The sequence below is a fragment of the Oryctolagus cuniculus genome, chromosome 19 (genome assembly GCF_051225735.1).
Source record: "Oryctolagus cuniculus isolate XC-2025 breed Fujian yellow rabbit chromosome 19, ASM5122573v1, whole genome shotgun sequence".
Lineage (NCBI taxonomy): Eukaryota > Metazoa > Chordata > Mammalia > Lagomorpha > Leporidae > Oryctolagus > Oryctolagus cuniculus.
This window is the reverse complement of record NC_142885.1, coordinates 41,999,009-42,023,912: the sequence shown is the minus strand read 5'-3', so window position 1 is coordinate 42,023,912 and position 24,904 is coordinate 41,999,009. Positions and strand designations below refer to the sequence as shown.

General features: G+C 49.0%; 1 protein-coding gene across 4 annotated transcripts in view; it reads left to right on the top strand.

Moving 5' to 3' along the window:
- Positions 1–24,904, top strand: part of LOC100351865 (integrin alpha-M) — a 50,696-nt gene that overhangs the window by 6,667 nt on the left and 19,125 nt on the right. For 2 of the 4 annotated variants that reach the window (XR_016225854.1, XM_002721749.6), the window contains exons 6-14: positions 9,820–9,950; positions 10,274–10,419; positions 10,890–11,043; positions 11,937–12,087; positions 12,596–12,669; positions 12,855–12,984; positions 13,281–13,423; positions 21,979–22,119; positions 22,209–22,421. Coding sequence is in view for 3 of the 4 variants with exons in the window: in XM_002721749.6 (XP_002721795.1) it covers positions 9,820–9,950; positions 10,274–10,419; positions 10,890–11,043; positions 11,937–12,087; positions 12,596–12,669; positions 12,855–12,984; positions 13,281–13,423; positions 21,979–22,119; positions 22,209–22,421 (1,283 nt within the window). In the remaining variant the exon portion in view is untranslated. Of the gene's footprint in view, positions 1–9,819; positions 9,951–10,273; positions 10,420–10,889; positions 11,044–11,936; positions 12,088–12,595; positions 12,670–12,854; positions 12,985–13,280; positions 13,424–21,746; positions 21,898–21,978; positions 22,120–22,208; positions 22,422–24,904 lie in introns of those variants that run through there. The other 2 variants (XM_008248697.5, XM_089321145.1) reach the window with 2 other exon arrangements.

Here is a 24,904-nt window from a genome sequence, read left to right as displayed (position 1 = left end):
CACCTCGCACACACCTTGCTCTTAAACTGTGGCATCTCTGACCCTGTAAATGCCAAATGTTTTCCATCCCCATGTTCATTGACTTTTTCTTTCTTTTTTAAAAAATATTTCTTTTTTCATTTCAGATGAGTTACAGAATCATGGAGAGAGAAAGAGAGGGAGGAAGGGAAGGAGAGAGAGAAAGAGAGAGAGATCTCCCAATTGCTGGTTCATTCCCCAAATGACTGCAATGGCCAGGGCTGGGCCAGGTTGAAGCCAGGAGCCAGAAGCTTCATCTGGGTCTCCCATGTGAGTGGCAGGGGCCCAAGCACTTGGGCCATCTGCTTCTGCCTTCCCAGGTGCATTAGCAGGGAACTGGATTGGAAGTGGAGCAGCTGGGACTCCAACCAGTGTCCGATGTCACTGGCTGTGGCTCAATCCACTGTACCAGATTTGTGAATTTTTAAAACACATTTTCCATAACCACCATTGTAGTCAGGATACTCAAAAGTTCTGTTCTTCCACCCAAAGTCCTTCGTACTATCCCTAGATGGTCAGATTTCCTCTCCCTTCACTCCCAACCCCAGGCACCCGCTGATGGATTCTCTCTCACTGTGATTTTGTCTTTTCAAAAATGTTACACAAATAGAATCACAGCCTTTGAGATGAATCCGTCTTGCTACACGGGTATCAGCTGTATCCATGCAGTGTGTACAAGTCATCCATTCCTTTTTCCTTGCTGAGGAGTGTTCTACTGTATGGATTTGCCACAGTCCCAATCACCAGATGCTTACATTGTTTCTAATGTTTGACACTCAGACCTGTAGGGACTCACTGCCCTGGCAATCTTCCTAAATTGCAAGACAGCTCCTGTTGCCTTCTTTTCCTAAGAACCTTCCAGCTCCCCGTCACTTGAGGGAGCTCCTCTGTACGAGCCAGTGTCTTAGCTGGGACAGCTATCACCATCCAGTTAGGACAATGTGAAGAGGGTTGACTTAAAAAAGGTCTGATTGTAAAGGTGTCGTAGGCCTAAGGGAACCGCAGTGATAGTCCAAGAGCCCAGGGCAAGCACTGGCAGAGCTGTTACCTCCAGCTGATGCGACAGGCAGAGCGAGGAGTCACCTGAACCCGAAACGGGAGAGAGTGGGGAGCAGGGGTCTTTGGTTGAGGACAGAGATGGCCCAAGGCGGCCTCACAGGGAAGGGGCCAAGGGGAGAGTATTCTGACCTCACCCTCCTGTAAGCCTCCAATTGGCCAAATCCAGCCAGCAGCGGGGGAGAAGGGAACCCAGCTGATGTGGGCCTTGGGCCCCCCGCAGAGTGAAGGTAGGACGTAGCACTGGGGGTGGGAGAAGAGGGAGGAGCACACCCATCCCCCGGCACCTGTGCCATTTGTGTTCCCACAACCCCTTTCTCCCTCTGAACTCTTGACCAGCGATTTCATGTCCTTTATGGTTCAGCCCAATAGCACCACTTCCCTTGAGTGCGTTGGGAAGAATGAACCAACAATTTCTGTGCCAGTTGGTCTGGGTTTTAAATATATTTTATTTGTTATCAATGTCCAGTCCCAACACCTTTGCAAACAGGTTCTCTTTTTCTCCACATCCTCACCAACATTTGATAATTCTTGGTCTTGGTGGTAAATAGCGATTCTAATAGGTGTGAGGCTATGTCTCATTGTGGTTTTAACTTGGATTTCCTTGATGATTAAGTGACAGTGAACATTTTTCCATGTACCCATTGGCCATTTGTATGTCTTTTTTTTGTGAAATATCTCTTCAGTTCTTTGCCCATTTTAAAACCTTATTTGTTTTCAGTAATTTATTTTTCCAAAAAATTTTTAAAAATGTTTATTTAAGTTATACAAGTTTCATGTATTTCATGTATACAGATCTAGGAACATAGCGATACTTCCAACCTTACCCTCCCTCCTGCCCATGCTCCAACCCCTCCTCCTCCTCCCTCTTCCATTCCCACTCTTAATTTTTACAAAGATCTATTTTCAAATTCCTTTATATTCATAAGGTTAACCCCACACTAAGTAAAAGAGTTCAACAAATAGTAGGAAGAAAAAAACACTGCTCTCCAATGGGAGAGACAAGGGCTATAAACAATCATTGGATCTCAAAATGTCCATTTCACTCCAATACATTACATTTTAGTTACTCTATTAGTTAACTCAAATCAGGGAAAACATATGGTATCTGTCTTTTTGGGACTGGCTTATTTCAGTAATTATAATTTTTCCAGTTGCATCCATCTTGTTGCAAAACAGTATTTCATTTTTTTTTACAGCTGAGTAGTACTCCATACTGTATATAGACCATAATTTCATCATCCAGTCAACAGTTGCTGGCCATCTGGGTTGATTCCACATCTGAGCTGTTGTGAATTGTGCTGCAATGAATGTGGGGGTAGAGATAACTCTTTCATATGCTGATATCTGTTGGTTAAAATCTTATTTTTATTATTTATTTATGTTTTGCTATTGAGCTGTTTGAACTCTTGATATTCTGGATATTAGCTTCTTGCCAGATATATAGACTGAAAACATTTTTTCCCCATCCTGTAGATTGTCTCTTTACTTCGTTGGGCAGAAGCTTTTCAGTTCAACACAATCCTGTTTCTCTAGTGTTGACTTTGTTGCCTGTGCTTTTGGGATCTTATCCAAAAAAACTGCTTATCCAGACCCAGGCCAGGAGGAATTCCCCAATGTGTTCGTTTGGTGGCTTCCCAGTTTCTGGTCTCGTATTTAAGTCTTTAATCCACTTTGAGTTGGGTTTGTTATGGTGAGAGAGTGCTTTACTTTCATTCTTCTGCATGTGCATAGTCCATTTTTCAAAAACAATTTATTGAAGGTACTGTCCTTTCCCCCATGTGTCTTCTTGGCATGTTGGTTGAAACTCAGTTGTCTTTAGACCTGTGCATTTATTTCTGAGCTCTCTGTTCTGTTCTGTTCCATGTCTGTTTTTATGCGAGTAACAGTTTTTAAGCTTTATTTATTTATTTATTTATTTGAAAAGCAGAGTTGAAAGAGAGAGAGAGAGGGTGAAAGAGAGAGAGAGGACTTCCATCTGCTGGTTCACTCCCCAGCTGGCGGCAACAGCCAGAGATGCACTGATCTAAAGCCAGGAGCCAGGAGCTTCTTCCTGGTCCCCTGCGTAGGTGCAGGGACCCAAGGGCTTGGGCCATCTCTACTGCTTTCCCAGGCCACAGCAGAGAGCTGGATCTGAAGTGGAGCAGCCAGGACTTGAACTGGTGCCCATATGGGGTGCCGACGCTGCAGGCAGAGGCCTTACCTGCTACACCACAGCGAGGCCCGTAACATGGTGGTTTGGCTGCTATTGTTTTGTTGTGTATTTTGAAGACAGGTACTGTGATGTCTCCAGCTTTGTTCTTTTAGGGGTTGCTTTGGCCATTTGGGGTCTTTTGTGGTTTCATTTTAAGGTTGTTTTGATTTATATGAAGAATGTTATTGTTGTTTTTTTTTTTAAAAGATTTATTTATTTATTTAAAGTCAGAGTTACACAGAGAGAGAAGGAGAGGCAGAGAGAGAGAGAGAGAGAGAGAGAGAGAGAGAGAGGTCTTCCATCCGATGATTCACTCCCCAATTGGCTGCAACAGCTGGAACTGCTCTGATCTGAAGCCGGGAGCCAGGAGCTTCCTCTGGGTCTCCCATGTTGGTGCAGGGGCCCAAGGACTTGGGACATCCTCCACTGCTTTCTCAGGCAATAGCAGAGAGCTGGATCAGAAGTGGAGCAGACGGGTCTCGAACCGGTGCTTCAGGCCAGGGCTTTAACCCGCTGCGCCACAGCGCTGGCCCCTGTTATTGGTGTTTTGATAGGGATTGCATGAACTCTGTAGGGAGCTTTGGATATGATGGGCCTTTTGACGGTCTTTTTTTTTTTTTTAAAGATGTATTTATTTTATTTGAAAATCAGAGTTATGAGAGAGAGAGAGAGAGAGAGAGAGAGGGAGAGAGAGGGAGGGAGAGAGAGATCTTCTATCTTCTGGTTTACTCCCCAAATGGCCACAATGATTGGGGCTGGGCCAAATCCAGGAACCAGGAACTGCATCTGGGTCTCCCTTGTGGTTGATAGGGGCCAAGCGCTAAGACCATCTTCTGCTGCTTTCCCAGGAGCATTAGCAGGGAGCTAGATTGGAAGTGGAGCAGCTGGGACTTGAACTGGCACCCATATGGACAATACTAATTAAATTTTTTTGTTTATTTGAAAAGCAGAGTAACAGAGAGAGAAGGAAAGAGAAAGAGGGGGGAGAGAGAGAAGAGAGAGAGATCGAGAGAGAGAGAGATCTTCCATCTATTCCCCAAATAGCCTCAATGGTCAGAAGCCAGGAGCCAGGAGCCTAGAACTCTGTCAGAGTCTCCCACATGGGTGACAGGGGCCCAAGCACTTGGGCCATCTTCTGCTGCTTTCCCAGGTCCATTAGCAGGGAGCTGGATCAGAAGTGGAGCAGCTCCAGTGCACAGATGAATTGCCAGCATCACAGGCAGTGGTTTTACCTGCTGTGCCACTGCACTGGGCCCAACAATATTGATTTTCCCAATCTACAAATACAGGATGACTTCATTTTTGTGTCCTTGGCAATTTCTTTGGTCCGTGTTTTATAATTTTCAGTGTAGAAATCTTTCAAAACTCCTTGGTTCAATTTATTCCTAGCTGCCCACCCCTGCCCCCTTTTTGGTAGCTATTGCAAATGGAATATGTTCTTTTTTTTTTTTGACAGGCAGAGTGGATAGTGAGAGAGACAGAGAGAAAGGTCTTCCTTTTGCCGTTGGTTCACCCTCCAATGGCTGCCACGGCCAGTGCACTGCAGCCGGCGCACCGTGCTGATCCAAAGGCAGGAGCCAGGTGCTTCTCCTGGTCTCCCATGGGGTGCAGGGCCCAAGCACCTGGGCCATCCTCCACTGCACTCCCTGGCCACAGCAGAGAGCTGGCCTGGAAGAGGGACAACCAGGACAGAATCCGGCACCCCGACTGGGACTAGAACCCGGTGTGCCGGCGCCGCTAGGTGGAGGATTAGCCTATTGAGCCGCGGCGCCGGCCTGGAATATGTTCTTGATTGTTTTTCAGAGAGCATATAAAAACTCTATGGAATTTTGCATACTGATTTTGCATCCTGCAACTTGAATGAAATCATTTTTGTGGTAGTTTTCTGGTGGAGTTTCTAGGGTTTTCTATATATAAGATCATGTTGTCTGCAAACCATGATGGTTTACTTCCTCTTTCCCAATTTGAATGCTTTGATTTTCTTCTGGCCACTTGCTCTGGCTTGGACTTCCAGTACTATGCTGAATAAAAGTGGTCCAAGTGGACATCCTTGTCTTGTTCCACATCATAGAGGAAAAGTTGAAAACTTTTTCTTATTTGGCATGATGTTAGCTGTGGGTTTGTTGGATATGACCATGTTGAGGTACGTACATTCTGTGCCAAAGTTTTTGAAAGTTTTTATCATGAGGGATGTTAAATTTTTTTTTTTTTGGCAGAGTTAGACACAGGGAAAGAGACAGAGAGAAAGGTCTTCCTTTTTCTGTTGGTTCACCTCCCAAATGGCCGCTACAATCCGAAGCCAGGAGCCAGGTGCTTCCTCCTGGTCTCCCACGCAGGTGCAGGGCCCAAGCACTTGGGCCATCCTCCATTGCCTTCCCAGGCCACAGCAGAGAGCTGGACTGGAAGAGGAGCAACCAGGATAGAACCGGTGTCCCAACCGGGACTAGAACCTTGGGTGCCAGTGCCACAGGCAGAGGATTAGCTTAGTGAGTCGTGGCGCAAGCTAAGGGATGTTAAATTTTGTCAAGTGCTTTTTAAACATTAATTCAAATGATCCCCTATGGGATACTGGCATCACAGGCAGCCCCTTAACCCACTGTGCCACACAGTACCAGCCCCAATAATGATCTTTGCCTCTTGTGACAATATTTATTTTTTTTTAAAGATTTATTTACTTATTTGAAGGTCAGAGTTACACAGAGAGAGAAGGAGAGGAAGAGAGAGAGAGAGGTCTTCCATCTACTGGTTCACTCCTCAATTGGCCACAACGGCTGGAGCTGTGCTGATCTGAATTCAGGAGCCAGGAGCTTCTTCTGGGTCTCCCATGTGAGTGCAGGGACCCAAGGATTTGGGCCATCTTCTACTGCTTTCCCAGGCCATAGCAGAGAGCTGGATCAGATGTGGAGCATCCGGGACTTGAACCGGCACCCATATGGGATTCTGGCACTGCAACAGTGGCTTTATGTACTATGCGATAGTGCCAGCCCCAACAATATTTATCTTGAAGTCAGGTTAATCTGATAAAGTCATAGCTGTTCTCTTTTGGTTACCATTTGCATGGACTATCTTCTTCCATTCCTTTACTTTCTTTTTTTTTTTTTTTTAAGATTTATTTATTTATTTGAAAGTCAGAGTTACACATGGAGAGAAGGTGAGGCAGAGAGAGAGAGAGAGAGAGAGAGAGAGAGAGGTCTTCCATCAGCTGGTTCACTCCCAATTAGCTGCAATGGCTGGAGCTGCACTGATCGGAAGCCAGGAGCCAGGTGCTTTTTCCAGGTCTCCCACCCGCAGGCAGGGGCCCAACAACTTGGACCAACTTCTACTGCTTTCCCAGGCCATGGCAGAGAGCTGGATCGAAAGTGGAGCAGCCGGGACTCCAACCGGTGCCCGTATGGGATGCTGGCACTGCAGGTGGCGGCTTTACCTGTTATGGCACAGTACCAGCTCCCCCATTCCTTTACTTTCAGTCTCTGTGTGTTTTTAGGCTAAAGCAGGTCACTTGTAGGCAATAGATGAATTTTCTTTTTTTTTAAATTATTTATTTATTGAGAGGTGCACACACACGCACTTCCCAAATGCCCACAACAGCCTTCTAGGGGCTGAAGCCTCGAGCCAGAAACTTAATCTGGGTGTCCCATGTAGGTGGCGGCAGGGACCTAACTATATGAGTCATCACCTGTAGCCTCTCAGGGTGCCCATTAGCAGGTTGTTGGATCAGAAGAGTAGCTAAAACTTGAAACTACACACTCCTCATTTTTGTGTATACACACACACACACATACTTTTTATTTATTTGAGGAGGGGAGAGAGAGAGGCCGGCGCCGCGGCTCACTAGGCTAATCCTCCGCCTAGCGGCGCTGGCACACCGGGTTCTAGTCCCGGTTGGGGCGCCGGATTCTGTCCCGGTTGCCCCTCTTCCAGGCCAGCTCTCTGCTGTGGCCAGGGAGTGCAGTGGAGGATGGCCCAAGTGCTTGGGCCCTGCACCCCATGGGAGACCAGGAAAAGCACCTGGCTCCTGGCTCCTGCCATTGGATCAGCGTGGTGCGCCAGCTGCAGCGCGCCGGCCATGGCAGCCATTGGAGGGTGAACCAACGGCAACGGAAGACCTTTCTCTCTGTCTCTCTCTCTCACTGTCCACTCTGCCTGTCAAAAAAAAAAAAAAAAAAGGTGGGGGGGAGAGAAAGAAAGAAAAGAGAGAAGAAGAGGGAGGGAGAGAGAGAGAGGGAGAGGGAGAGAGGCAGAGAGGGAAACTGCTGGTTCACTCCCCAAATGCCAGCAACAGCCAGAGCCGGCTGGGCTGGAGCTGTGAACTGGCAACTCAGTCCAGAGCCGGCTGGGCTGGAGCTGTGAACTGGCAACTCAGTCCAGGTCTCCCTTGTGGGTGGCAGCAGACCGATTACTTGAGCCTCCGAGTCTGCATTAGCAGGTGCCAGGATCTGGAGGCAGGATTTGAGCCCAGGTACCCTGATGGGAGGTCTGGGTGTTCCATCAGCTTTGTAACTGTCAGACCAAATGCCTGCCCGATTTTAATTTTGATGTCGCAATTGATGTCTTTTTATAAGATGTAGCTCTCAAATGATCATAGCTGTCCTTATTTTGGACTATCTTGAGTTTTAACCTTTATATTTGCAGAAATCTTCCCCACAGGGAGAAGTCCCTTCTGTTTCCAAGCTGATGTTGGCTGTGGGATGGGCTACTGAGCCGGATGTTTGCTTCCATTCTCTGTGTGGTCATCTTGGTTTCTGTACTCCGTGGCATACTGCTACTCCTTTGATAGACACTGATGCTTTCCTGTAGTTAATTGTCTTTTAAAAGTTTTTCCTCTCCTCCCTCCCTCCTTCCCTCCCTCCCTCTCCTTTCCTCCCTCCCTCCCTTCCTTCCTTCCTTCCTTCCTTCCTTCCTTCCTTCCTTCCTTCCAGGGTGCATATTACCATTCAGAAGCTTGAACTGAGAGCAGAGCTAGGACTTGAACCCAGACACTCTGATATGGGGTATAGGCATCCCAAGTGGCGTATTAACTGCTGTGCCAAATGCCTACTCTAATCACTTCTTGGCCACTTGGCTAAGATCAAGTATAGTTATTCTTATCAAAATGTAGTAGTCTGGGGCCAGTGCTGTGTGGCCTAACAGGTTAAGCTGCTACCTGTAGTGCCAGCATCTCATAGGGATGCTGGTTTGATTCCCAGCTGCTGCACTTCTGATCCAGCTCTCTGCTAGAGCGCCTGGAAAAGCAGCAGAGGATGGCCCAAGTGCTTGGGCCCCTGCCACCCACTTGCAAGACCCAGATGAAGCTCCTGGCTTCAGCCTGGCTCAGTTCCGGGCATTCCAGCCCATTTGGGAAGTGAATCAGCAGGTGGAAGATCTCTCCCTCTCTCTCTTTCTGTGACTCCACCTTTCAAATAAAATAGATCTTTATAAAAATTAGCATTGTCTTTAAAAAAAGTAGCAGTTTGTGATTTTGTCTGTCTGTGGGATGGACAGGTGTTAAAAGTTTCCAAAGGGCACTGGCACTGTGGTGTATCAGGTAAAGCCGCCGCCTGCAGTGCCGGCATCCCATATGGACGCCGGTTCGAGTCCCGGCTGCTCCACTTCTGATCCAGCTCTCTGCTGTGGCCTGGGAAAGCAGTAGAAGATGGCCAAGACCTTGGGCGCCTGTACCCACATGGGAAGACTGGGAGGAAGCTTCTGGCTCTTGGCTTTGGATCGGCTCAGCTCTGGCCATTGCAGCCAATTAGGGAGTGAACCAGTGGATGGAAGATCTCTCTCTCTCTGCCTATCCTTCTCTCTCTGTGTAACTCTGACTTTCAAATAAATAAATAAATAAATAAATCTTTAAAGAAAAAAAAAGAGTTTCCAGCTGGGGCCAGTGCTGCGGTGCTGGCATCCCATATGGGCACCAGTTTGAGTCCCAGCTGCTCCACTTCTTCTTTTTTTTTAAAGGCAGAGTTAGACAGTGAGAGAGAGAGAGAGAGAGAGACAGAGAGAAAGGTCTTCTTTCCATTGGTTCACCCCACAAATGCCTGCCACAGCTGGTGCGCTGCACCGATCCGAAGCCAGGAGCTGGGTGCTTCCTGCTGGTCTCCCATGCGGGTGCAGAGCCCAAGCACTTGGGCCATCCTCCACTGCCTTCCCGGGCCACAGCAGAGCCAGCGGCTCCACTTCTGATCCAGCTGTCTGCTAGGGCCTGGGAAAGCAGTAGAAGATGGCCCAAGTCCTTGGGCCCCTGCACCCGTGTGGGAGATCCGGAAGAGGCACCTGCTCCTGGCTTCAGATCAGCGCAGCTCCAGCCGTTGCAGCCAATTGAGGAATGAACCAGTGGATGGAAGACTTCTCTCTGTCCTGCCCTCTCACTCTCAAATAAATAAAATCTTAAAAAAAAAAAAAAAGAGTTTCCAGCTGGCCCTCCTGCTGAGGTCCAAGACGTCGTCTATATTTTTATTTAGCTGGGTTTCGTTCACCTCTTAGCCTCATTACCCAGCAGAGAGCTGCTGGGCAAACCCACGGGAGCCTCTAACTGCTCCATCAGCTTCCTCTCTTTCCCTGCCCCCCAGGATGTCCTCAGCAGGAGAGTGACATTGCCTTCCTGATTGATGGCTCCGGTAGCATTGACTCAACGGACTTCCAGAGGATGAAGGAGTTTGTCTCCACCGTGATGGAGCAATTCACGAAGTCCAATTCCCTGGTGAGGGCCGGTGGGGGGCGGGTCAGGGCAGGCAGGCGGGTCCGTGGCGACCTCCGCAGGGTGGTAACTGGCCTTCTCTGCCATGATTCTCGCTCGTGCTGTGTCTGCACGCAGCCTCAGCATTCTGTCTGCCCTGTGCCCGCGTGGGGGTTGGCATAGGAGAGGAACCCTGCGAGCCATCTCGGGCTGAGTTCTAGGTGGAGAAGTGGGAGCTGCGGAGCATGGATCTGGAAGGCAGGGCTTGTGGGCGGTGGGGGTCGAGGGCGCCTCCCCCGGGTGACGCCAGGGGTACCCGCTCCCGCTCTCCACTCCCCGTCTGCCAGTTCGCCTTGATGCAGTACTCCGAAGAGTTCCGGACTCACTTTACCTTCAGTGACTTCAAAAGAAACCCCAACCCTAGAGCGCTGGTGAAGCCGATCCGACAGCTGCTTGGGAGGACGCACACGGCCACGGGGATCCTCAAAGTCGTGTAAGCGCGGGTGGAGGCGGGGACATCGGGGTGGGGGACAGGTGTTTCCGTGGGGGGAGCAGCATGAGGAACACTGTGAAGCGGAGCTGTGCTCCGAGTGTGTGTGTGTGAGTGTAGGTGAAGGTGGGGTTGGGACAGACATCTGGAAGATGATCCAGTGTGCAGTGTTACAGAAGTCTGATGAAGGCCTGGTGAAGTTTATTTCTTTATTTTTTAACATTTGAAAGTACTGGTGTGCAGTTTAAATAGCAAACGATGCCAAGGTATGTGAAAGCAGCGGGGGGTCCTTTCTGCCCTCCCCTTGCTCCCCGCTGCTGCCTGTGCAGGTCTCAGGGCCCTCACATGCAGGGTGAGGTCTCAGGGGAGAGAGGACCCCTCCGGGCTCTGTGACGCTGCTGGCGTCTCTTCCCAAACCTTCACGGCATCTCTGCCTGCTCGGCTTGGCCATGTGTCTCCTCTTCCCCGCACAGGACAGAGCTGTTTCATAGCAGTAGCGGGGCCAGGGCGAACGCCCGGAAGGTCCTCGTGGTGATCACGGATGGAGAGAAGTTCGGCGACACCTTGGAGTATGAGGATGTCATCCCGAGGGCAGAAAGGGAGGGCGTCATTCGCTACGTCGTTGGGGTAGGAGATGTGGCCGCGTGCCTGGTGCTCTGTGTGGATCGGGACTTTGATAAGTCCTCCCTTCAGTTTGCAAACAGCAGTGGGATCAAGGTGCAGTTTGGGTAACTTGTAAGCCATGCGTGCTCACAGAAGTTACTTGTCGTCACCGTTTGCTAGGGAACACTCTATCCCAAAGAGCAGTGCCTTAAAACAGTGAGTAAGTCTGCAGTCAGCTGGGCATTCTTTCTGGCTGCAGCTGGGCTCTGAGCTCTGCGGATCTCTCTCCATTTCTGAGGGTCTCCAGCTGGATAGTGGCCCTTGGCTGGACCAGCTGTGCCAGCTGGCCCTTCTACTCCCGCGATTTCTCCTTTTCCGATGGGCTAGCCTGGGCTTAGGCAAGGCACAGGCAGAGGAACAAGAGAACAAGTGGAAATGGGCTGTCTGCATTGTGCTTGTTAACATCCCTGGGCTACAACAAGACCTGTGGCTGAGCTGAGTCGATGAAGGGCACGGCAAGGCTCTGGGGAAGGGTCTTGGATATAGGAAGAGGTAGAGTTAAGGTCATCAGTGTGATCAAACTACCAAAGCACTTTTGTGACATAAAACACTGTCATCATGGGTGCGTGGCTTGGCAAGGAGGAAATCTAGAATTTAAAGAAAAAGACTTCTCTTCTCTAGGATGGGTTGGTCCTACCCTAGGAGGCTTGGCACAGAGAATGGGTCGCAGGCTGGGTTTTAGCTCCCATGTGACCCTGTGCAGTAACCTGCCCAGCCACTCCTGACAGCTCTTTCCCCAGTGGTGCATCCCCTCCCTTGAGTAACATCCCAGAGTCTTTCCCCAGGAAGTTCTCTTTGCTAGGTGACACTGCTGCTCCCCATGCCGTGTCTGATGTGGCGTCTGTTCCTGAGCACAGGTGGGAGACGCCTTCAACAGTGAGCAAAGCCGCCAAGAGCTCAATACCATTGCGTCCAAGCCGTCTCGTGAGCACGTGTTCCGGGTGAACAACTTCGAAGCCCTGAACACCATTCGGAATCAGCTTCAGGAAAAGATCTTTGCAATCGAGGGTGAGCTGCCTCCCCCCCCCCCCCTTCTAGAACCGTTCCAGAGATGGTACCCTCCCCTCCCCCAATCAGAGCATTTTTATTCCAGAAACAAGACCCTATTTATTCTTGTTACCCTGACTCTCGACATCAACTCTCCCAGGCGTCCTGGACTCAATGGATCAATTTCTTTGAAATTAAAAAATGTAGACTTTTTATCTGTGACTTTGCCAGTCTTGGCTTCAGGCTGATAAGTTGGAGTGCAGGGGAGTCAGGTGTCTCCCAACAGTTTGAGTATGTTGCCAGCATTTGTCTGTTTGGTTCACTGTGGTATCTCCCCTTTGCACTGAATTGTGTCCATACCCTTTAAGAGGGACAAGTGCCACCATCCCTTTAAGAGGGGCGTGCGTGCTTTCCTGTTCAACACAGAGCCTGCCTAAGCCCTCTTTTGCCTGGACGCCCCAGTCCTTGCGTCTCCAGCTCTTGTTCAGGGCCTCCCTGCTCGCTTTGATGTGTGTGTCCCACCCTCCAGGTACTCAGTCAGGAAGTACCAGCTCTTTTGAGCACGAGATGTCTCAGGAAGGGTTCAGCGCTGCCATCACTTCTGTAAGCTCCTGCCGTGAAATCCGGGCCAGGGGTGAGTGGGGTGTGGGGCAGGAAGAAGGCAGCGAAGAGGTGCAAGGGTTTGGGGCTCTTCTCTGTGATGGGCTGTTGTTGGCAAGTGCCTCTCCGATGGGCAGTCCTGGTCCCCTCTTCCTTTCTTCTCAGTCCTGTTGTACCCCTTTCCCTAGAGTGGCCCCCTACTGGGCTCTGTGGGGAGCTTTGATTGGGCTGGTGGAGCTTTTTTGCACACATCCAAGAGTGCCGTCACCTTCATCAACACCACGAGGGTGGATTCAGACATGAACGATGCTTACTTGGGTAAGTGGGGGTGGGGGCTGGGGGAGGGGAGGCATGGGTTACTTTTGGGGTCAGGATGTGGCCCAACTCAACTATTGCTGATGGTGTTGGATCTTTCATAGGCCTTTGGGATAGATTTCAAAGATTTCATTTTCATTATCTTCTCCAAGAGGAATATGGTGTAGGGCTCAGTTCCTGAGACCCACCAAACATGGGAATGTCTCATTGCTTCTGCTCAAAGGGTTGGGCCTGCATGGTGGAGAGGGGGCTGGGGTCTGCAGGGCAGAGCACTTTGCCTATGAGACCGCCATCTTCAGGTTACGCCTCTGCAGTCATCTTGCGGAACCGGGTGAAGAGCATAGTTCTCGGGGCTCCTCGCTATCAGCACATCGGCCTGGTGGTGATGTTCAGACAGAGCGCTCGCGTCTGGGAGGTCAACGGTGAAATCAAAGGCAGCCAGGTATGTGCAGAGGGTGTGGAGCAGGACTCCATGGACAGAGGCGCCCTGGAGGCTGAGAGATTCCAGGATGGGCATTGCCAGAGTTTTGGAGAGGAGCCTTCTGTGGGTTGAAGTTGAAAGATCATGGGATCAGCTTTGCATTCGAGATGGTTGTGTCCTTGGCTTGTCTAACAACAATAGACAGCAATGCTTGGCTGTCCAGAGCTCCCTGTGAGTCTGTGTACCCAGAGCTGGTAGTCAACCAGTACACAACCACTCAACCATGCTGATTGTGGACATATTGGAATAGTTCCCTATCTGTTGACCTGTGGCTGCTTCCCTGAGATGCCCATCTGCACTCATGCACTCTGACTGCTCCCCGTGGTGTTCTTTGGGCTTCCTCATGATCTAGAATCCCCAGGACCTGCCCCAGCCCCCCGTCTGCTCAGAACCTGTATAGCCCTGGTAGGTCAACATCTTGAACATCATTCCTGCAAAAGCATTGTGGTTGCACTTTAAGTGGGAGCTGGGAGGGAAGGCAAAAATACCTAGTGAAATCATTCTAGCAAATTCTCAAAATGGGCCTGCCTTTTTGGTGTTGTGCCTATAGTTCCGTGAGTATCCATTTAATTTTTATCCATGATTCTCTTTGACCTGCAATGAATGTGTTGTGTGTGGTTGAAGCCTCATACCCAAACAGCTTGTCTCCACTCCTTGCCAATAGTCAAATTCTTCATGTGGTCTTTCCTTGTGCTTCACTAACACCTGTGGGTCATTGATGGCATCTGTGCCTGGCACATATATAGGGCACGGGGCGAGAGGAATGTGTTGGGAATTCTGAAAGTCAAGTGCGGATACGATGCTACTTTTCTGCTTTGTGTGCATTGTTCAGGATTGCAGGAGCCAGGCTGGCTTATCACCCTCACTACACATGCATTCAGGTACATGCAAGTTACCATCAAGGGTGACAAATACTACAGCTGGGAGTTAGAACGAATGAGAGGGCACCCACACAGGGCCTTAGGGAAGCTTCCTGGAGGAAGTGACAGATAAGCCAAGGCCTGAAGTGCGAGGACCAGAGAAGTGAAGAGCAGATGTAGGAGGAGGAAAAGGGCCAGAGAGAAGGGAGATAATGGGACAGGGTTCAGAGTGTGGGTGCTTGGGGTGGGGGGACAGCAGTGGGAAGGAGAGCGCGTTGGCTTTGTCCAAGGTTCAGAGTGTGGGTGCTTGGGGTGAGGGGACAGCAGTGGGAAGGAGAGCGCATTGGCTTTGTCCAAGGTTCAGAGTGTGGGTGCTTGGGGTGGGGGGACAGCAGTGGGAAGGAGAGCGCGTTGGCTTTGTCCAAGGTTCAGAGTGTGGGTGCTTGGGGTGGGGGGACAGCAGTGGGAAGGAGAGTGCGTTGGCTTTGTCCAGGTATGCAGGGAAGCACATGCTGAGGTTCCTATGGAAATGCCGGGCGCAGGGTAGTCAGAATGACTGGAGAAAAGGAGAACAGAGGTGGAGGACTCGCCTTTTCCAGGGGCAACCTCCAGATCCACAGAGCAAGAAAACAGACTTGGGTGGCCCAGGGTGGGGTGGGGTGGGAGTTGCCAGCGACTGCTCACAGAGACTTTACTTTCTCTCTCTCTTTTTAATGAGGAACTCAACTGAACAGTGGACTTTTTTTAGTCTTATTTATTTATTTGAAAGTCAGAGTTACACAGAGAGAGGAGAGAGGAGAGAGGAGAGAGGAGAGAGGAGAGAGGAGAGAGGAAAGAGGAGAGAGAGAGAGGAGATAAAGAGAGAGAGAGAGAGAGAGAGAGAGGTTTTCCATCTGCTGGTTCACTCCCAAATTGGCTGTAGTGGCCACAGCTGCGCTGATCTGAAGCCAGGAGCCAGGAGCTTCCTTTGGGTCTTCCCACGCGGGTGCACGGGCCCAAGGACTTGGGCCATCTTCTACTGTTTTCCCAGGCCATTGCAGAGAGCTGGATCAGAAGTGGAGCAGCCAGGACTTGAACCGGCGCCCCTATGGGATGCCGGCATTGCAGGCAGCAGCTTTACCTGCTACACCACAGTGTGCACCCCTCACAGAGAGTTTCTAGGGGAGATGGTCGTGTTTCTGAGATTGGTGCTGATGATTGCACAATCTTGTGAATATAAAAACCAAATACCCACAACAGCCAGGGCTGGGCCAGGAGCCCAGAACTCCATCTGGGTCTCCCAAGTGGGTGACAGGGACTCCAGTCCTGCCTTCCAGGACTATCACAAATAGAAAAGTGATTTTGATATACAGCAATGGAACTAATCATAACAGCAGATTAGAGAAGCAAAACACATACTCATCTTAATTAATACAGAAAAAAAGTTGACAAAATATCACACCTTTTCATGATGAAAAGCTCTCTGTGAGCTGGAATCCATGGAGAACTTCCTCAACCTGAAGAAGACTCGTGGCATAAAATTTATGGCTGACATCATGTTGAAAAGGGAGACAATGCTTCCCTCCTGAAGTTAGAACCAGGCAGAATATCCATTCTTTTTTTTAAGGTTTATTTATTTGAAAGAGTTAGAGAGGTAGAGACAGAGAGAGAGGTCCTCTATCTGCTGGTTCACTCCCCAGATGGCCACAACGGCTGGAGCTGAGTCAGGAGCTTCTTCCAGGTCTCCCAGGCAGGAGCGGGGGCCCTGGTTCATCCTCCGCTGCTTTCCCAAGCACACTAGCAGGGAGATGGATCAGAATTGGAACGTCCAGGACTCGAACCGGTGCCCATATGGGATGCTGGTGCTGCTGGTCAGGGCTTTAACCTTCTACACCACAGCACCGGCCCCAAGAATATCCACTCTTAATACTGCAACTCAATATTGTATCGGAAGATCTAGCCAGTGCAATAAGTCAAGAAAAAGTAAAAAAAAAAAAAAGCATATGGCATGGAAAGGAAGAAATAAAACTATCTCTATTTGCCAATGACATGATTGCATGGAAAATTCCAAAGAATCCATAGAAATGGCTACTATGTTACATTATTTCAATAAGTTCTCAGCATATAAGATCAACATATAAAAATCAGTTGTCTGTGTAGTGTCGTTGAACAAGTGGAAATTTAAATTTTAAAAAGGTACCATTTATGATAGAACCAAAGACCATGAAAATCTAACAAAATGTGTACCATATCTGTATGCTGAAAACTACAAAACACTAATGAGAGAAACCTAAGACATAAATAAATGGAGAGACAGACTGTGGTCATGGATTGAAAATTCCAAGTTGGCCTGTGGTCAATGCAACAAAAATCCTGAGGGTATCTTTTGTAGAACTGACAAGATGATTTTACAGTTTATATCTAAGTTCAAAGAAAGTAATTATGTAAAAGTTTTGAAAATAATTCAGATAAACACCATTAAGTATTTTTATTATTTTTAACTTTTATTTAATGAATATAAATTTCTGAAGTACAGCTTATGGATTACAATGGATTTTCTCCCCCCCATAACTTCCCTCCCACCCGCAACCCTCCCCTCTCCCGCTCCCTCTCCCATTCCATTCACATAAAGATTTATTTTCAATTCTCTTTATATACAGAAGATCAATTTAGTATATATTAAGTAAAGATTTCAACAGTTTGCACCCACATAGAAGCACAAATTGAAAAATTCTGTTTGAGTACTAGTTATAGCATTAAATCACAATGTACAGCACATTTAGGACAGAGATCCTACATGAGGAGTAAGTGCACAGTGACTCCTGTTGTTGACTTTACAAATTGACACTCTTGTTTATGGCATCAGTAATCACTCTAGGTTCTTGTCATGAGTTGCCAAGGCTATGGAGTCCTTTTGAGTTCGCTGACTCTGATCTTATTTAGACAAGGTCGTAGTCAGAGTGGAAGTTCTCTCCTCCCTTCAGAGAAAGGTACCTCCTTCTTTGATGACCTATTCTTTCCACTGGGATCTCACTCGCAGAGATACCATTAAGTATTTTTAAAGGACATGTTTTCCACATTGATTTTTTTGAAATATTTATTTTTATTTATTTGAAAGGCATAGTTACAGAGAGAGAAAGAGAGAGACAGAGACAGACAAAAAGAGAATTTCCACCTCACAGTTCACTCCCCAAATGGCCCCAAAGGTTAGGAATGGGGCAGACTGAAGCTAGGAGCCAGGAGCTACCTCCAGTCTCCCACGTGGGCACAAGGGCCCAAGCACTTGAACCATCTTCCACTGATTTCCTAGGCTACAGCAGAGAGCTGGATTGGAAGAGGAGCAGCTGGGACATGAACTGGCTCCCATATGGGGTGCTGGCGCTACAGGCGGTGGCTTAGTCACAGTGCTGGCCCCCCTGGTTTTATTTTTAACAAATTTTCTTCCCTCCCTCCCCATCAGGTAGTCTATACAAATAGCAAGAGTGTATATTTATAGTATAAAATGTACAATGTGCAAAGTTTGGCATATGAGTATGTATACATTGTGAGAAGATCAAATCAAGTATTAATATATCTATCACCTTGCATACTCATCATTTTTATAGTGAGAACTTTTCAAATGTACCCTGTAGTTCTCCAACACGTGTTAACTAAGACCACTGTATTTTATGATAAATTTATACAGAACCTACTCATCCTATCTGCTCATCTTCTGCCTCCCAGAATGTGCTTAGCAGGAAGCTGGAATCAGAAACTGGAGCCAGGTGTCAAATAGAGACCCTGATGTGGGCCACAGGCAACCTAACTCGTGTTTTATTCAACTGCTAAGTCACATGACTGCCCCTAACAGCCATTTCAAAGTGGGTTGCTTGTTTCCTTGCATTCCTTATACATTTGGATATTAACCCTTTACCAGATGAAGGGCTTGCAAGCTCTTGTCCCATTGCACAGGTTTGCTCCCGTCTTTATCCTGTCAACTATTTCCTTTGCTGTGTGGATTGTAGACTTGGATAGGGTCATATTTGGCTGTTTTACATTTGTCACCTGTGCTTTCGGGTCAGATCCAAAACAATGACTGTCCGGATCAATGTCAAGAAACTTTCCCATTGTGTTTTCCTCCTGCATTTTCACAGCTTCAGTCCTTAGCCCATTTTTGAGCTTTTTAAAAAAAGATTTATTTTTATTTTTACTCTAAAGTCAGAGTTACACGGAGAGAGAAAGAGAAAGAGAGAGAGAGAGAGAGAGAGAGAGAGAGAGAGGTCTTCCATCCGCCAGTTCACTCCCTAATTGGCTGCAACGGCCAGAGCTGCACGGATCTGGAGCCAGGAGCCAGGAGCTTCTTCTGGGTCTCTCACGTGGGTACAGGGCTCACGTGGGTACAGGTCATCTTCTACTGCTTTCCCAGGTCATAGCAGAGAGCTGGACCAGAAGTAGAGAGCCGGGACTTGAACCGGCGCCCATATGGGATGCTGGCACTGCATGCAGCGGGTTTACCTGCTATGCCACAGCACCAGCCCCTTGAGCTGACTTTTTTTTTAAAGATTTATTTATTTGAAAGTCAGAGTTACACAGAGAGAGGAGAGGCAGAGAGAGAGAGAGAGAGAGAGAGAGAGAGAGAGAGAGAGAGGGCTTCATCTGATGGTTCACTCCCCAGTTGGCTGCAATAGCCAGAGCTGCGCCGATCCGAAGCCAGGAGCCAGGAGCTTCCTGTGGGTCTCCCACATGGGTGCGGAGGCCCAAGGAGTTGGACCATCCTCTACTGCTTTCCCAGGCCGTAGCAAAGAGCTGGATCGGAGGAGGAGCAGCTGGGACTAGAACCGGTGCCCGTGTGGAATGCCAGTGCTTCAGGCCAGGGCGCCACAGCACCACAGTGCCGGCCCCGAGCTGACTTTTAATACACGGTGTGAGAAAAGGGTCGTTGTCATTCTCCTGCATGTGGATATTCAGTTTTCTCAACATTATTTGTTGGAGAGACTGTCTTCTCCATTGTGCGTTCTTGGCTCTTCTGGCACAGTTCCCATGACCCTAAATGCATGGGTTAATTTCTGGGCGTTCTATTCTGTCCCATGGACTGATGCATCTGTTTCTTATGCCAGTACTATGGTAGCTTTTGAAAAAATTCTTATGAGAACTGGTGTTATTTTTTTACTTGTAAGTTTTGAAAAAATTGATGTGTGATAATTGTGTACATTATGCATATATACAATGTGTAATGATCAGATTAGGGTAATTAGAATGTCCTTATCATTTCTTTGTGTTAGGAACATACAAAATCCTCTCTTCCAGCTGTTTTTTTAATAAAAGATTTAATTATTTATTTGAAAGTCAGGGTTACACACAGAGAGAAGGAGAGGCACAGAGAGCGAGGTCCTCCATCCACTGGTTCACTCCCCAGATGGCCGCAACGGCCAGAGCTGCGCCGATCCAAAGCCAGGAGCCAGGAGCTTCTTCTAGGTCCCCCACGCAGGTGCAGGGGCCCAAGGACTTGGGCCATCTTCTACTGCTTTCCCAGGCCATAGCAGAGAGCTGGATCAGAAGTGAACAACTGGGACTTGAATTGGCGCCCATATGGGATGCCTGCACTGCAGGTGGTGGCTTCACCCACTACGCCACAGTGCCGGCCCCCTAAGCGTATGTTTTAAAGGTATTTTATTTATCTCAGCTTAGTGTTGGAAGTGAGCTGTGGGTATTTATTTCTGCAGGAACTTGCTCTGCCCTCTCAGTCACTTCCCCATTTCTTTCTTCTCTTTTCTTTTGTTTGCTTCAAATTTAAAATTTTCTGCTGCTTTTTTAAAATTTTGATTCATATAAAGAGAACAGATTTCATAAATTTCCTAGATACAATTCTAAGATAACCATACTTCCCTTCCATCCTCTCTCCCTCCCTCAATCCCCTTCCTTCCTTCTGTCCTTTTTTTTCCTTTATTTTTTTTGAAAAAACATAATTTCAATCCACTCTTTAATCTCATATGCACCACTAACCACGAGATTAAAGAAGTAAAAAGTAGGAAGACCACAGTTCTATAGGCATATAAACAAGGACTGAAAGCAACAATCAAATCAGTGACTCTTGGTGTGATTTCTTCTGTACTTCTCCTTCCTAGAACTTGCCCGGTTTGAAACTGCTATCTGCATCTTCCTGTTTATCTGTTTACTACTCTTCCTCCCCCACCCCGCTGCACCAACAACCCTGGCAAGGCGTGGGGTCTCTACCAACAGCCTGGTGCTCAGCAAAGAGCAAAGCCCTTGTTTCTTGAATGCATGAATGCTTGAATGAATGGGTGATTAAATGGCTGAATACTATGACATTGAGTGTATTTAAAAAATCTTTTTCCTGGTAGGTAGCTATTATTTCCTTTTTTAAAAAATATTTATTTATTTGAAAGGCAGAGAGATAGAAAGATGAGAGAGATAGCCTTCTCATTTACTGGTTCACTCCCCAAATGCCCACAACATTCAGAGCTGCACCAGGCTGAAGCAAGGAGCCAGGAACTCAATCCAAGCTTCCCACGTGGGTGGCAGAGTCCCAGCTACTTGAGGGTGTACATTAGCAGGAAGCTGAAATTGGAACCGGGGCTGCCCAAGCAGTGTCCTAACCACTAGGTCAAATGTCCATCTCATGTCTTTCTTTTTTAAAAATTATTTATTTCTTTGAGAGGTCAAGTTACAGACAAACAGAGAGAGAGAAAGGTCTTCCATCTGCTGGTTCACTCACCAAATGGCCACAATGGCTGGAAACCAGGAGCCAGGAGCTCCTTCCAGGTCTCCCAGGGAGGAGGACTTCTCCCCAAGCACTTGAGCTGTCCTCTGCTGCTTTCCCAGGTGCATCAGCAGGGAGCTGGATTGGAAGTGGAGCAGCCCGGAGGTGAACTAGCAGCCATGTGGGATGCCAGCATGGCAGACAGAAGCTTTATCCTCTGTGCCACAGCAACAGTTATTATTATTTTAAAGATTTATTTATTTGAAAAAGTTACACACAGAGAGAAGGAGAGGCAAAGGGAGAGAGAGAGAGAGAGAGAGAGAGAGAGAGAGAGAGAGAGAGAGAGGTCTTCCATCCGCTGGTTCACTCCCCAGATGACCGCAATGGCCGGAGCTGTGCCGATCCAAAGCCAGGAGCCAGGAGCTTCTTCTGGGTCTCCCACATGGGTGCAGAGGCCCAAGGACCTGGGTTGGGTCACCTTCCACTACTTTCCCAGGCCATAGCAGAGAGCTGGATTGGAAGTGGAGCAGCCAGGACTCAAACTGGTGCCCATATGGGATGCTGGCACTGCAGGTGGCGGCTTCACCCGCTATGCCACAGTGCTGGCCCCAGCAAGTTATTTTTAACCCAAACCACTTGGTTCCTTGTTGCTCAGATGCCAGCCTTGCCTTCTTACCCTCCCTCAAGGTGTCTGACGTATGCAAAGGATATCCTGTTCGCTTTTCTAGGCGTTTCTGTGGTTTCCTCTCTGCCCCAGTAATGCCCTTTTGGAAGACCCTTTGGGGTGAATCCTCACTCACTGCCATGCTCCCTGCTCCTCTGGCTGGCAGCACAGTGAACGAGTGTTTATCATGAACCATGTGGAAAATCAGACCCGCTCCAGCAGGCTTTCCCAGGTGTGCTGCGCTGCCTTCTCAGGAAGCTCCCGGCTGTTTTAGAGCTGAAAAGTGTGGGACCTTGATCTCTCTCTCTTGCAGATCGGCTCCTACTTCGGGAGCTCCCTCTGCTCCGTGGACGTGGACAGAGACGGCAGCACCGACCTGGTCCTCATCGGGGCCCCCCATTACTATGAGCAGACGCGAGGGGGCCAGGTGTCCGTGTGCCCCTTGCCCCGGGGGGTGAGTGGCTGACGGACCCAGGGCTGGGTGGGGCTGGGTGTGGGGCGGAGGGGTTGCCTGGGTGCAGTCTTGACGCTGATTTTCTTCAGCAGCGGGCTCGGTGGCAGTGTGAGCGTGTTCTCTCTGGGGAGCAGGGCCACCCCTGGGGCCGCTTCGGGGCGGCTCTGACCGTGCTGGGGGACGTGAATGGGGACAAGCTGGCAGATGTGGCCATCGGGGCCCCAGGGGAGCAGGAGAACCGGGGCGCTGTCTACCTGTTTCATGGAGTCCCGGGATTCAGCATCAGCTCTTCCCACAGCCAGGTAAGACCTGGTCACTGCCTGTGTCGTGACGATGGGCTCCTTGCTGCTCTGTTCTCTTCCAACTCCGCATTCCCACGGACTGCTTCTCCACTACTTCTTCAGAACCTCCAAAACCAATAACACCTGCTTCAGAGAAGCCTCCAAGAATCCTACTTCTAAGTCAATCTTTTCTACAGTGATAGGAGGTGCATGCTGTGGGGGTGGGGCACTATCAGCCCACTTTACAGATGTGTAGATTGAGGCCCAGAGATGGTAAATGGCAAGCTGGAGGTGTTGCGATGTGGGCATTCATTTCTTCTGAATCTGCCCTGGGGAGGGTGACCGAGAGTCCTACCTCACCAGATCTCATCCAGTTTAGCACTGAAAGTCCCACATCCCAGGGAGCCAAAGACTGTTCGTAGTTACAGCCCTGCAAGCTTTCTGGGCCTCTCGCAGAAGGGGCCTGGGCTGGCTGCAGTGCTCTGCTGTGGCCACGTGGAAATTCTACTCTATTGCTGAACAAAGGAGCGGGATGCTCATTTGCACTTAGGTCTTGCAAATGAGGCAGCCCCTCCTGGTGGTGGGTCACCCCGCTGGGTCCTGGTCTGCTCTCATGAGATGGCTATTTTGTGCTGGGGTTGAGGAGTCCACTGTCTGGAGGGACCTCTGTTTGGACACACCTCTGCTGTGCCACGTCCTCCCCCACTGTGGCCAGCTCTCTGCTCTTCCTTCTTTAGTCTCACATTTTTCTTTTATTTTTTTAATTTATTTTTTATTAAAAATATTATTTGTTTGAAAGGCAGTCTTTGAAAGGCAGAGTTATTGGCCGGCGCCGCGGCTCACTAGGCTAATCCTCCGCCTAGCGGCGCCGGCACACCGGGTTCTAGTCCCGGTCGGGGCGCCGGATTCTGTCCCGGTTGCCCCTCTTCCAGGCCAGCCCTCTGCTGTGGCCCGGGAGTGCAGTGGAGGATGGCCCAGGTGCTTGGGCCCTGCACCCACATGGGAGACCAGGAGAAGCACCTGGCTCCTGGCTTTGGATTGGTGCAGCTCTGGCTGTTGTGGCCATTTGGGGGGTGAACCAATGGAAGGAAGACCCTTTCTCTCTCTCTCTCTCACTGTCTAACTCTGCCTGTCCAAAAAAAAAAAAAAAAAAAAAAAGAGAGAATGACTACAGCACAGCAGTTATAAAAAAAAAAGTCCATCATCTGGGAGAGGGGTGGTGTGACGCAGTGGTTGTACCACTATCCCATGTTGGAGCACCAGTTCCAGTCTTGCTGCTCTGCTTCTGATTCAGTTCCCTGCTGATGTATCTGGGAAAGCAGCTAATGATGGCCCAAGCGCTTAGGCCCCTGCCACCCACCTGGGAGACGTGGATGAAGCTCCTGGCTCCCAGCCATTTGAGGAGTGAACCAGCGAATGGAAGATCTTTTTTTTTTTTTTTTTGGACAGGCAGAGTGGACAGTGAGAGAGAGAGACAGAGAGAAAGGTCTTCCTTTGCTGTTGGTTCACCCTCCAATGGCCGCCGCGGCTGGCGCGCTGCAGCCGGCGCGCCGCGCTGATCTGATGGCAGGAGCCAGGAGCCAGGTGCTTTTCCTGGTCTCCCATGGGGTGCAGGGCCCAAGCACCTGGGCCATCCTCCACTGCACTCCCTGGCCACAGCAGAGAGCTGGCCTGGAAGAGGGGCAACCGGGACAGAATCCGGCGCCCCAACCGGGACTAGAACCCGGTGTGCCGGCGCCGCAAGGCAGAGGATTAGCCTAGTGAGTCGCGGCGCCGGCCTTTATTATTATGTTTTTAAAGATTTATTTATTTATTTGAAAGTCAGAGTTACACAGGGAGAGAAGGAGAGGCAGAGCGAGCGAGAGAGAGGTCTTTCATCCATTGGTTCACTCCTCAATTGGCTGCAACAGCCGGAGTTGAGCCAATCTGAAGCCAGGATCCAGGAGCTTCTTCCATGTCTCCCATGTAGGTGCAGGGGCCCAAGGACTTGGGCCATCTTCCACTGCTTTCCCAGGCCACAGCAGAGAGCTGGATCGGATGTGGAGCAGCCAAGTCTCGAGCCGGCGCCCATATTCACCATTTTATGACAGAATACTATTCTAGTGTGTGTGTGTGTACATTTTCTTTCTCCATTCATCCATTGATGGACACTTTGATTGATTGATTTTATATCTGTGCTGTGATAAATATGATGTCTCTTTGTGATACTGATTTTATTTCCTCTGGATATATATGTCCAGAAGTGGGATTGCTCAATCATAGGGTAATTCTGTTTTGACTTTTCTGAGGGAACTCCATAGTATTTTCGATGAAAAGTGCACTAATTTGCGTTCCCACCAACAGGTGTAAGGTCTTCCTTTTCCCTTACATCTTCACCAATGTTTGTTATCTCTTTTCCTTTCTCCTGAGATCCACCCTAACATCTCATTGAGATTTGATTTGTGTTTCTCTGATGCTGACTGATATCGATTATTTTCCCATACCCTTGTGGGTCATTTGTATGT